The sequence below is a fragment of the Glycine soja genome, chromosome 12 (assembly GCF_004193775.1).
Source record: "Glycine soja cultivar W05 chromosome 12, ASM419377v2, whole genome shotgun sequence".
Lineage (NCBI taxonomy): Eukaryota > Viridiplantae > Streptophyta > Magnoliopsida > Fabales > Fabaceae > Glycine > Glycine soja.
The window spans coordinates 27,600,552-27,614,220 of NC_041013.1; the positions used below are offsets into that span (position 1 = coordinate 27,600,552).

A 13,669-nucleotide genomic window follows, 5' to 3' on the forward strand; every position below is an offset into this window, starting at 1 on the left:
CTGTCCTCAATGCTCTTCCTATATATCTCCTGTCTTTTTTCAAAATTCCTCATAAGGTGGTCCGAAGAGTGATTTCCTTGCAAAGGAACTTTCTATGGGGGGGGGATTCTGAACATAAGAAAATAGCGTGGGTAAATTGGAACACTATATGCCTCCCCAAGGAGTTTGGAGGCCTTGGGATCAAGGACATTAATAGATTCAATGCAGCCTTGTTGGGAAGATGGATTTGGGATTTATCTTCTAACCAAGATCAGCTTTGGGTTCGAACTTTATCATCCAAGTACGGGGGCTGGACAGATCTAATCAATGGCAGAGACAGGCCTTGGCATTCTCAATGGTGGAAGGACCTCAGAAAGTTAGTTAAGCAGCCTGAATTTAGCCCTATTATCCAGCACATGGAATGGAAGGTAGGGGATGGGAGTTTAATTAACTTCTGGAAGGACAAATGGTTGGGGACTGGTTCTAACCTGGATCAGCAGTTTAACCAGATGTTCCTCATCAGTAGACAGCAGAATAGTAAGATTTGTGATATGGGTAGCTTATCCCATGGTACATGGCGATGGGATTTAAAATGGAGAAGAAACCTCTTTGATCATGAACATACAGAAGCTGTGACATTTATGGAGCTGATCAGTACTGTCCAGATCCAACCTCATGTGAAGGATTCCTTGCGTTGGTCAGCAGATCCTTCGGGGATTTACTCTTCTAAGTCAGCCTACAGACTGCTAATCTCTGTTAATAGAGATATTCCTCAGCCAAATATCTACAACTTGTTTTGGAGACTTAACATTCCCCCTAGAGCTGCAGTTTTCGCTTGGAGAATTTTAAAAAACAGGTTACCCACTAGATACAATCTCTTAAAAAGAAATATATCCATCCAAGATCAAACATGCCCTTTATGTAGATCTCATCAAGAGGAGGCTGGTCACCTGTTTTTCCATTGTAAAGTCACTAATGTTTTATGGTGGGAGTCTATGAGTTGGATTAAGTTGGTTGGCCCCCTAGCAGCATCCCCAGCAGATCATTTCATTCAATTCTGTGATGGTTTTGGATCTGCCATTAACCAAACTCGCCGACGTTGTTGGTGGATTGCTTTAACTTCCACAATATGGCAGCATAGGAATTCTTTGGTCTTCCAAGGCAAGAGTTTCGATCCTACAAAAGTGATGGAAGATTCCCTATTCCTGTTGTGGTCTTGGTTGAAAACCAGAGACAGGCACTTTAATGACTCCTTTAACTATTGGTCGTCCAATATAGTGCGATTCTTTGGCTAATGTATTTATTTAGTTATGTTTGGGAAGGGTGTATCTGAGTTTCCTCAGTTTCGTTTTGATGGGCTCTTATTTTCCTATGTCTTAAGATGTATCAACCACCAGCAGTACCTCTGGTGCTGCTTTGTTTCTTTGAAATTATATATATAATATTTTGTGGCCTTTCAAAAAAAAAAACATTTGATGGTTATGAAACAAATTGACAATTGCATCAAATGTCAAATACAACAAATTATCTGATGTTATGAAGCATAATGAAATATAACAAATTTCCAGTATATCCTCAAGTAAATAATAGTCAAACATTCAAATTCTAACAATATTGACAAGGCAGAAAACCAAGAACCACATTCCTATGATGATAAATTACATAAAAACATTAGCTTTAGATTTTTAAAGATCTAATTACGGTAATAAGATATGATTACCTAAAATAACGGCGGGATTGATCATACTTCTTGATACTGTAGTAGTAGCAACCAACAGCAAACCATGATAAAGCCCTAAACCAACATCAATGAGATTTCATTGTTTTACATAACTAAGGCTTAAGGAGACAACTAAATATATTAAGCAAAAGTCTAAATAAAGAGTAATTCTTATATGTGGCAAAATCATTAGAAGACAATCAAAATCATGAAAAAAGTGTTTACATCTGAGGATAATCCTTCACCAAATTGCATGACATCAGATAGAGTTCATTTGAATGCCCAAGCTCCACAGCAGCTGCCAGATGTACTAACGTAGTCTTTAGATGGAAAAGATCCTTCTCAAGCAAACTGTAACAGAATTATTTAAGTCAGGAAGAAAGAGAGAGAGACAGAAGAAAGTAGTGGGGACAGTGAATGATGCCAAAAGCCAGAGTTGTATTGCACTCTCACTTCAGTTGCCAGATTAGATCCACAACTTACTCATTAGTTAACTCAAAACATTTCTGATATTCACCACACTGATAGTAGTATTCAGCTTTGCAGGCCAATAGATCAGTGTTAGATTTCAGTGTGCGCAAGAAAGAAGAATCTGATTGGTCACTTTTACAGCTTTCATTCTCAAGATCTCTGAACTTGGCTTCTACAACATTTTCTTTGTCATACTGCATTACAAATAAGGGTTATCTTTCAGCAGTACAAAACATTAGGAAAGAAGCAAATTCTACTTGTCACCTGCTATTACCTTCTTTATCAAACAAGAATAAAATGAATAGAGCCATCCATCCTCACTACCAAATTGCAATGATGAGATCAAATTTGCTTCTGATATTCACCATACAAAAAGGAAAGACAGATATATATTAGGATCAATTTTTAATTAGACAATCCACTTCTTAACCTTATTTATCTAAAGATAGAAAATTAAAATCAAGGAAATTTACAAGGGTTCAATGAAAAACTTCTACCTTCCTCACATGTAAGCATGTGATTCTCAATAAGGCATTCCAAAGCCTGACATAATTATTGCCAAATAACAAGGAAAAATCAGATAACTAGTGTAAAGTATATGTGCAAGTACTTATGCTACGAACGACAATCTCCCCAGAAAGGAAATAATGAATTTGTGCATTCTAAAGCCTGAGGGCTACTAGGTACAACCTACATTGTATCTATCTACAACCTACATTGAGCATGTGATTCTCAATAAGGCATTCCAAAGCCTGGCATAATTATTGTCAAACAATTTTTGATAAACTGAGAGGAAAGTAGAGAGATAAAAGAGAAAAAGGAGAAGAACAAAACTGATTTTATTGATCTAAAAAACTAGTTAGAGATAGTTACAATCCAGGTATTTATAAACCTCTATACAGCAGAACAAACTATAACTAACTCTAACAGAAAGCCAACTAACTTTAACAGAAAGCTAACCAACTGATCCTATTGAGGTGCAATTAGCAAAAGCTAACAGCCCTTACAGACAAAATACAAAACTGTTTTCACAGTTATACATTGACATATACTGATACCCCCCCTCAAACTCAAGGGGGAGAGTCTTCATTGGAAACACTCTTCACATTGAGTTTGCCTCTCAGAGCCTCAAATCTTGATGCAGACAGGGGTTTAGTTAGAATATCAGCCCACTAATCCAGATCTGGAATATGAACAATTGAGAGCTGTTTGGCCAAAATCTTCTCTCTGACAAAAAACACATCAATCTCCATGTGTTTTGTTCGACTATGAAAAACTGGATTGTGAGCAATAGAAACAACACTCTGATTATCACAAAATATTACTGGAGTAGTGAAAGAAACTTGTAACTCTGTCAGCAGGGTATAAATCCAAGTCAATCCAATGGAAGTTTGAGCAATGTTGCAATATTCAGCTTCAGTAAGACCTGGTAGTAACCTTTTGTTTGCGAGACCACCAAGAGACTAAGTTAGGACCAAGAAAAATGGCAGTCCCTGAGGTGGAGCACCTGTCATCCACATTAGATGCCCAATCAGCATCACAGAATGCTCAAATGGCCAAGGGATTTTTTGTAGAAGCAGGCTACAGGAGCAGACCATGAAATAGAGTACCTTTAAGATATCTTAGAATCCTTTTCACCACTGTCTAGTGAGAATCCAAAGCAGCAGTCATAAATTGGCAAACCTTATTGACAACAAAACTAATTTCAGGTCTAGTGAGAGTAACATATTGTAACGCACCAACTACAGACCTATAGAGAGAAGGATCCTGAAAAACATCAGCACCATGTTTAGACAACTTGCAGTTAGAAACCATGGGAGAAGAGATTGAATGAGCTTCAGCCATGTGAGTTTTGTGAAGCAAATCACGAATGTATTTACTATGGGTCATTAAGATAGCACTGTTGGACAGATATTTGATTTCCAGACCCAAGAAATCATCCAAATGACCAAGTTGTTTGAGAGAAAAACCAGTATTCACTATTCAGTCTATTTGTGAGCTGCTGAATCAAAGTGGCTGAGCTACCTATGAGAACTATATCATCCACATATACCAGCAAATAAAAAATATCCACTTGATGCCGATAGATAAAAAAGGAAGAATCACTTTTGCTGCCAACAAACCCAAACTGTAACAGAGCGGACTTGAGTCTATCAAACCATTGCCTTGGAGCCAGTTTTAACCCATAGATAGCTTTATTTAGCCTGCAGACCAGTGACTTGTCTACAACTTCAAAACCAGGAGGTTGTATCATAAAAACAGTTTCTTCAAGAGTACCATTTAAAAAGGCATTAATCACATCAAGTTGGAACAAGTTCCACCCATAGGACAGGGCAAAAGTAAGAATAATTCGAATAGTGACAGGCTTGATCACAGGAGAGAAAGTTTCATGGAAATCAAAACCATGAACTTGATGAAACCCTTTAGCTACCAATCTTGCTTTGAACCTATTAATTGATCCATCAGCATTTTCCTTCACCCTGTAAACTCATTTACAACCAATGGCCTGTCTATTAGGAGGTAAAGATACTAAGTCCCAAGTATGATTTTTCAGCAAGGCATACTCCTATTGCATAGCAATGAGCCAATCTTTGTTTGCTAGAGCTTGTTTCACGGTTAAGGCTCAGAATGAGTGAGAAAAAGTGAAGGGTGAAGGGTGAAGTCTAGGGTTGTGAATACCAGATTTAGACCTTGTTTGCATAGGGTGGGTATTGACTGGGATAGAGTTGGGTATAGACACAGACTCTGAAGCAGATGCAGTAGGGTTAGTAGTCTCAAAATTTTGTGGCTGAATAGGGATGGGTGCAGAAGAAGTGGAGGGACAAGGTACAGAAACAGTTGTGATGGGGGAATGAGCAGGTAAGGGTGAAAAACCAAGAGAAATAAGAGGAATAGAGCTTGAATTAACAAGTGATGCTTGAGATGTCTGAGGAATAGGGGCAACAAAAGGTGGAGAAAGGTTAGGATTTAGGCTAAAATAAGAATCAAGATTTTTTGTGGAATTAGAGGAAGAAGGAAAAAGATCAGTATAGGGAAATCTCAACTCATTAAATGAAACATCCTTGGATATGTAAATTCTACCAGAGGATGACAAGCACTTGTAACCCTTGTGAGACAAGGAATAACCCAAAAACAAACACTCTTGAGACCAAAAATTGAGCTTGTGTGTATGATATGGCCTTAGTAAAGGAAAACATGCACACCCAAAAGTTCGAAGAAAATGATAATCAGGCTCTTTATTAAACAAAGTAACAAAACTACAAAAGGAACAGCAAACTTGAGAGAAGCAGTGGGAAGCCTATTAATAAGATAAACAGTTGTAATAAAGGCATAATCCCAAAATTGCAAGGGTAAAGAAGCATGATGCAGCAAGGTTAAACCCAAATCAACTATGTGTCTGTTTTCTCTCAACTACACCATTTTGGTGATGAGTATGGGGACAAATAAGTCTATGAGAAATACCAAAAGAGGCTAGAAGTCTGGAGAAATGTCTGTATTCACCTCCCTAATCCAACTGAATACTCTTGATTTTGGTGTTAAGTTGTAACTCAACCATGGACTTCAAGTTTTGAAAAACAGAAATGGTTTCGGCCTTGGACTTAGAAATATCCATGTATACCTAGCAATGTTGTTAATGGCGGATGGCGGTTCATGGCGGAAAGCCAAAAATCCGCCATAAAAATATGGCGGATGGCGTAGCAGAAAATGACGGATGTCATGACGGACAAAAAAAAATATACATATATATAAACTCATTGAAATTGAAAAAAACAATGGATTACATTCAAATAAACTAAAAAAGTTAAAAAAGTTTCATGAGTTCATACAATAACCAAGTAAAAATAAAATAAAAATGGGACTGTCAAAAATAAAAAGAGGGTGTCACATAGAAAAATGAAAAAAAAAACTACAGACATAAAAAACGGGTGTCAAATAGCAAAAACAAAATTAAACAAAAAAAAAACTAGAGCCCCACTGAACTTGCGCCGCGACGTTCGCCGCCATTCGTGCGGGTGCAGGGTGCGGGGTCGATGCGGCGTCGCCTTCGCAAGGTCGTCTGTCGGTGCTCGTCGTCGTCGTGGGGTCGTGCGCCGGTGCTCGTCGCTGCTGGGTCGTGCGGGGGGAACGCGGGGTCATCGCTGCTGAGCTGCATTCTGCGTGCGGGGTGTTGCTCCTGATCGTGTGGGACGGTTGCGTTCTGTGCTGTGCTGCGTGGGAGGGCTGCGCTTTTGAACAAAATATCGGGTAGGGTTGGGTCGGGTTAGCCCAACTCCGCCATGCCGTTATTTTCCGCCATGCCGCCATAACCACCATGACCGCCATGGCTATGGCGGCCGCCATGGCGCCACCATACGAAACCCGCTATGCCACCGCTATTCGGTGGCGTTTTTTCAAATTTCCGCCACGCCAAACCACCATGGCGTCGCCATTTGACAACACCGATACCTAGAGAAAGCATCAATGAAGAAAACATAATATGTATAGCCAGCATAAGAGGTAACATGGGAGGGTCCCCACAAGTCAGTGAAAATGAGTTCTAAAGGTGAATAAACAGAAGTTGAGCTATGAGAGGGTAACCTATGAGTTTTACCCATCAACAAGAGGAACAAAACTCTGTGATGTTTTTATTCAGTTGAGAAATATTACACTGTTTGAGAACAATTTTCATTACATGCTCATTAGGATGACCTAACCTATCATGCCAAAGATTAGCACTACTGGAAGAGGTAACATCAGAATTTGAAACAATATTAGAAGTATTATTGGCAGTAGCAGCTGAAGTAGGAAACTCAGCATTTGGAACAGATGTAGAAGTGGACATCAACGGAGAAGGATTGCCTTGAAGCTTGAGGTTGTGAAAAGAATATAGGCCATCAGCACCAACCACTCCTTGTAGGAGGATTTTATTGGTCTCCTGAGATTTCACAAGACATAAATGAGGGTGAAACTCAAAGAAAACAGAGTTGTCTTTAGCAAATTGACTCACACTTAAACAAATTTTTCGAAATTAAAGGAACATGTAACAACTTATGAAGCTTAAAGGTTATGGCAATATCATTAGGAGAAACAAAAACTAAGGAACCAGTGTTGGAGATACTTAAACCTTCACCGTTGCCTATGAAAATCTGCTCAGGTCCATCAAAATGAGTAAATTGTTTAATATTTTGAGAATCACCAGTAACATGAAAACTGGCTCCAAAATCTGGTATTCAAGTGGAGCCAGATGCACCATTACCATGAGAGGAGGAGTTTGTGAGCATGGCACTGGCTGACTGGGACCAGGAAAAGTGGACTTAGTATTGGGATTAACCCAAGTATTGGAGGATCTGGTTGAACCAGTAAAATAGGGGATAGGTTGCAGCGTGGTGGGAGCAAAAAAGGTTAGGGACTCATGTGGCTGAAAACCAATATTAGTTCTGAAATGACAGACATTGGCAGTGTGCCCATACTTTAAACAGATTTGGCACTGAAAATTGGCAAACCGGCCACCTCCACAGCTTCTGCTGGAAACACCGCTACCATGTCCAGGATTTCGATCAGAAAAGGTGTCGCGACCACCACTACGGCCAAACGAGCCTTGAGAGCCACCAAAATCACTGTATTTATAAGTGTTTGGCTGTGCATAACCTTGGGTGTAGTTCAATGACGCAGAACTAACCAATTGAGCATCTCGATTGTATCGTGTGAGCCTAGTTTCATGATCATAGAGAAGAGCTTCAATTTCTGCAATTGATGGAGCGTGTTTCTTACTCTCAATGATAGAAATTACAGGTGCATAATCAGACAGTAATCCTTCAAGGAGCACATCAACATACTCCTCATGCCAAACAGGAACACCTACACCAGCCAGTTCATCTACATATCCTTTGATTTTGCGCAAATATTCATCAATCGATTTTCCATCAAGAGTGACTGCATGCATCGCAATGCGGAGTTGAGCGCATGGGATTTAGTGTGGAGACTGAAATATTCATGGATTTTGTCCCAAACCTAATAGGAATGGTTGGAACCTAGAACTCTTGACAACACAGACTTTGAAAGTGTAGACTGCAGTCAAACAAGAAGCGTTTGGTCTTGAACTTCCCACATTTCATACTCTAGATTGACGTGATCAACAATATGATCATCCTCGGTGAGATTACGAGGCGAAACAACTGGATTAACGATAAATCGTTGCAGCTTGTGCGATTTGATCACTAGTTTAACGTGTTGTCGCCAGCGGAGATAATTCGAATCATCAAGCTTCTCTGCAATAGAGTTAGGGAACGACTGAGAAATGAGATTTGACGGAGCGGAAGCCATGAAAGCACATAACAGGACCTTGAAGAAACACAGAATTACGAAAAAATGGCTCTAGATACCATTTTTGATAAACTGAGAGGAAAGTAGAGAGATAATAGAGAAAAAGGAAAAGAACAAAGCTGATTTTATTGATCTAAAAAACTAGTTGGAGATAGTTACAATCCAGGTATTTATAAACCTCTATACAGCAAAACTAACTATAACTAACTCTAACAAAAAGCCAACTAACTCTAACAGAAAACACAACAGAACTAATTATAACTAACTCTAACAAAAAGCCAACTAACCCTAACAGAAAGCTAACTAACTTTAACAGAAAGCTAACCAATTGATCCTATTGAGATGCAGTTAGCAAAAGCTAACAGCCCTTATAGACAAAATACAAAACTGTTTTCACAGTTATACATTGACATATACTGATAAACAACAAGGAAAAATCAGATAACTAGTGTGAAATATACACACAAGTACTTATGCTACGAATGACAATCTCCCCAGAAAGGAAATAATACATTTGTGCATTCTAAAGCTCGAGTGCTACTGGCTATAACCTACATTAGAGAAACTATCATAAGAAAAAAAAACAGTTTCTTCAGCAATAGCTGTTATATAAGTCTAAGGTATGTAGCATTTTTTTCAGCACTGGAGTGATACCTAACAGGCCCAAGGAGAAGGCAGGGAAAGGGATGTTCCATCAGCATGATGAACGTATCTAGAATACGCAAGCAAATTTCCAGCCATGTGAGCACAGCTCACAAGACAGATCCCAGCATTGCATGATACTACTAAGTACTAATGAACTTATAGAAGACAGTGAGGAGAATATCAATCCATACCTCATAGCATAAAGGATCCGCTTTTATAGCAGCTTTATACCTTTACAAAAACAAATACAGCAAAGAAAGTGAGTCTTTTTTAATCAATTTGGCACAGATCATAACTCTTCACACAAGCAGCAAACAATTATACTTCTTCCTAATAATAAATGTTGAAAATTAATAAGGCCCAGTGTAAATAAATTTCTCAATAACTATTTATAAGAACAAAAAATACAAAGATAAAATGAATGAAACTTTTCCAATAAATAAAAATCAACTTATGCATTTAAACTTTTTTTTTAAATTCTTCCATCTAACTTCTACAAAAGATGAGGCACATAAGTTGATTTTAACTTATGGGAGAAGTTTCATTCAATTTACCTCCTATTTTCTTCTTCTATAAGTATCTATTAAGGAGTTTATCCAAACTAACCCTAAAATCATCTCTATTTTACTTATCCATAAGTTAGAAAGTAACAGTCAAAATACCCCAAATATACTCACCACAGTCTGGCCTGGGCACGGTTTTCTAGTGCTTCAAATGCTTTGCCTCTTAAGAAGCATATTGCAGAAGATATCTGTTATAGCATAACAAAATGTATTTAAATAACAAAAAAAAAGTAAATAAACAAAGGCATTCCCAATGCCTGAAATACCCATTTCTAACAAGATATTCCAAAAATTTCACTTCAACCATACTATTCTAGCACATCATATCATAGCAGCAGAAGTAATACAAAATTTAAATCCAGCATTGGAGAAAGTTTCCAGAATCCAGATCAGGTTTAAAAATATGATATTATTATTATTTTTGTTTTTTCTCTTCCTAATCAACAATAACATAACAAATGTTGCCAAAATAATATACAAAGGTTACCAAGTCATCAAGTCATCATATAAATACGAAACACACTATATCTCCAAATAAACTAATCAATATTTATAATCATCTATAATTTGTACAGTGCGAGGAACAAGAAACATCCCAGGTATTCTTAAAGCAATTAAGTTGGAGATAGCTCACCAAAGTCTGGCCACAGTTCCAAACCACACATAAAAATGAGTAAATTTAAGACAAAAATGCACTGTTTCAAATTGGAATCCCTTTCGGATGAGATTATTATGTTTATCTATTTAAATGTCTTCATTGAATTAACAAAGAGACAAGCACCTTTGCACACTTGAAATTTAAGCAGAATATCTTTATCTTTAGCTAATGAACTTCCAGGCTTGCCTTGTAAAGTCCAAGAATAATAAATAACTAGACACAAATTTAGTTGCATCCATATATATATATATATATAAAGCAAGGAACTCACATTGATTTCACGATCTTCACAATCTTTATCCAAGTACATGACATTAGAGTCCTTCATATCATAAACATTTCCATCGTCGTCCACTTTAGCCTCACCCAGCATCGACAGGCACTGATCCCACTCCTTCAGTTCCTCCTTCAATAACACCACGCCTCATTAATAAACACCAATAACAATAAATAAGAATAAACCCCAGTTAAATCCTAAAGTATTACTCTCTCTTCCATGATTTTAACTGATAACCAAATACATTAAATCATCCAAATAGGAGTCATCCCAATAAAGTGAGAGGGATCACCCTTAGTATTTACCAGAACGACTCAGATTAATTTGTAAATTTCTTCCTAATCTGGATAGATGTTTTTATTATATTAGTAATTAGTAATTTACAAAGGGGGTAAATAAAGCTTCCCCCCATTTACGAATGGATCCTAATCCTGCTGTGATTACGACGATGGGCTACCAATAGACGCTGGAATCCCATCATTTCCTTGAATTAAATTCTGCACGGAATATGTTAACACATGCTCGGCATACTCAGTGATACAATGCCATACTCAGTGCCATTAATCAATAACCTAGGGACTACAAGTGACAAAGGGCAACACTTGTAAGACAATAAATTGATATTCATTCTTCATGAATTGATTTATTTAATCAGAGCTAAAGAAGTTAAGTTAAAAGAACCAGAAACAAGAATAATTTACTTTGACATTCTACAGTCATCATTCATGAAGATAGTATAATGTTTCAACATTAGGAAACAGTTCACCATGCAGCTTGCACTTGAGAGAGAAGAATTCAAAATAACAATAATACGCAGTGGTGATGACATTACATTGGCAACAACATTCTAACTCAATAACCCTATCCAGCTGCAAGTTATAGAGGATTTGAATTTGATGACAGCACTATGCACAAGTGCGTAAAGTCACTTGGCATCAAGTTTCATAAACTTCATAATACCCTTTTCCAACTTCCCAACAGATACCACAAAAACCCCATTTAAAAGTTCCGTTTAAAATCACTATAAGTTATAACTCATACTATTTGAATTGATTCAAAAATCACGTTTCAACTCATTTTCTTTTTAAGAAAAAGAAAAGATATCCGATTATTTGAATTGATGCGTATTTTCAACGAATTGGTTTATTTAATCAATAATCAAATAAATAAATAAAAGAGAGAAAATGAAATGGAAGAATACGAGGCACTTGGCGGCGAGGTAGCGGAATCGGAGGTCGGTGAGGACGATTTTGGAGGCGTTGAGGAGGTGGAAGGCGCGGCGGTAGTGGCGGCCGAGGAAGAGGGCCTGGGCCTGCATGTAGATGTCGGCGGGGTCGGCGGTGAAGGCGGCCACCTTGTCGGCGAAGAAGATGGCGGAGGAGTAGAGGTGCTTGCTCACGCAGTCCCGCACCACTCCTCGAAGCTTCTCCATCTCTTCCTCCCTCATTTTCGAAACTTTACTCTTTCACTCACTGCTTGCAAGGGTTTCGCAGGGTCTTTTTCTTCACTCTGCGTGGTTCAGAGGCCAAGTTGTGACGGCGGCCTGGTGGTGTTCCTGCAACAGCAGTGCTACCTCACTGGTTCGACGGCAACGACAGCTGAGGCTGATGCGTTTAGGGTTTCAGTGGTTCACTGATGCTTTCCTTCCTTTGTTTCGTTCAAATCCAAGGGAGGGAAGGTTGTGTTGTGATTCGAATTTTTAATTTTTAATTTGCTATTCAAAATTATGTTAATATTCAAATTATTCTTTATGGATTAACCCAAACGGCAATCCGTTGTAGTCTAGTTGGTTAAACCATTCAAATATTTAAATTAACCATATTTTAGTAGAGAACGAATTTATTTTTCCTTTTCGTTTTGAAAACTTTAGTTGGCGTTCAAATAATTTAATAAAACTCTGCGCTAGTATCCTAATATGCACTTACTTCTATCTTATTTAAAATCTTGAATATAAAAAAATTCACTCGTTAAAATTGTCTTTTTGTAAGAATATGCACTTACTTCTATTTTATTTAAAATCTTGAAAATAAAAAAATTCACTCGTTGAAATTGTCTTTTTTTAAGTTAAGAAGACTTTGTTAGAGATTTGCAATAGACTAATAATAGGATCAAAATAATATAAGTAAGTAGGGAATAATTTACTTTATAAGTTAGTTTTGCCATAGAATTAAGTTTAAACTCAAATTTTAAGATATAATCAAAGTCTATCTTAATAACTATTGTTGGACATACTAAGTCATTCTCTATTAAACAGTTATTTGACCAACCACAAAAATCTAGTATTGCAAATTTTAGGTTTTAAATGTCTTGTCTTCAATGTGAGGAAATATGTTGAGATCTTATATTGACTAGTGATATAACAAAAATAATGAGTATATAAGTGGGAAGAGTTATTACTAGATGTGAGTATAAAATTCTTTTATGTTGGTAGTTCGTTTAAGTTAAATTCTACAAAATATATTAACTTAAATAAGTTTTTCTTTCAAATAAAATTTATTTTTTTCTATTTTTTGTTCATTTTAGTTCATGTTATTTTTTATTTCATTTTAGTCCCTACTACACAATTTTAGTACCTATAAAATTAAATTTTTTTAGGTTAATTACATTTTTTATCCCTTAGGTATTCAAATTATGAGATTTTAGTCCCTAGGTTTTAGTTGCATGAATTGCACATCCTTTAGATCTCACATAAATTATGCGATTTTGATCCCTTCATCAATCTTCTAATAAGTATTTATCCACTGTTCTTTGTAAATATTAGAATAAGATTTTCTTCTTTTGGGTCTTGTATTTTAGCCATTTTAGATTTGTAGGGTACCCTACCCTACAAGTTAAGGGTACCCTAGTAATATAGGGTTTTAGTCTTGTATTTCAGGACATTTTGAATAGTCTTTGTAGTAAGGACTTTACTGTATTTTCATATATGTTGGCATGGGGGGTAAGCTTAGCTATTGGAGAGGTGTGAGTAGATAAGATTCATCTGGATTTGGGCCTCCCCAAGCTAGATGAATTTTGGTCATCCTTTCTTCTTCCTAGGCCAAGCCCAACTTGTC

General features: G+C 37.1%; 1 protein-coding gene across 1 annotated transcript in view; it reads right to left on the reverse strand.

The window, feature by feature from the left end:
• Positions 1-12,318, reverse strand: part of LOC114380298 (anaphase-promoting complex subunit 6-like) — a 28,680-nt gene extending 16,362 nt beyond the window's left edge. The window contains exons 1-9 of the mRNA XM_028339299.1: positions 11,818-12,318; positions 10,611-10,745; positions 9,796-9,869; positions 9,310-9,349; positions 2,668-2,713; positions 2,445-2,524; positions 2,183-2,364; positions 1,925-2,050; positions 1,700-1,774 (exon numbers count right to left, since the gene is read on the reverse strand). Coding sequence (XP_028195100.1) covers positions 1,700-1,774; positions 1,925-2,050; positions 2,183-2,364; positions 2,445-2,524; positions 2,668-2,713; positions 9,310-9,349; positions 9,796-9,869; positions 10,611-10,745; positions 11,818-12,063 — 1,004 coding nt within the window. The 5' untranslated portion in view covers positions 12,064-12,318. The remainder of the gene's footprint in view (positions 1-1,699; positions 1,775-1,924; positions 2,051-2,182; positions 2,365-2,444; positions 2,525-2,667; positions 2,714-9,309; positions 9,350-9,795; positions 9,870-10,610; positions 10,746-11,817) is intronic.
• Between the last annotated feature and the right edge of the window lie 1,351 nt (positions 12,319-13,669).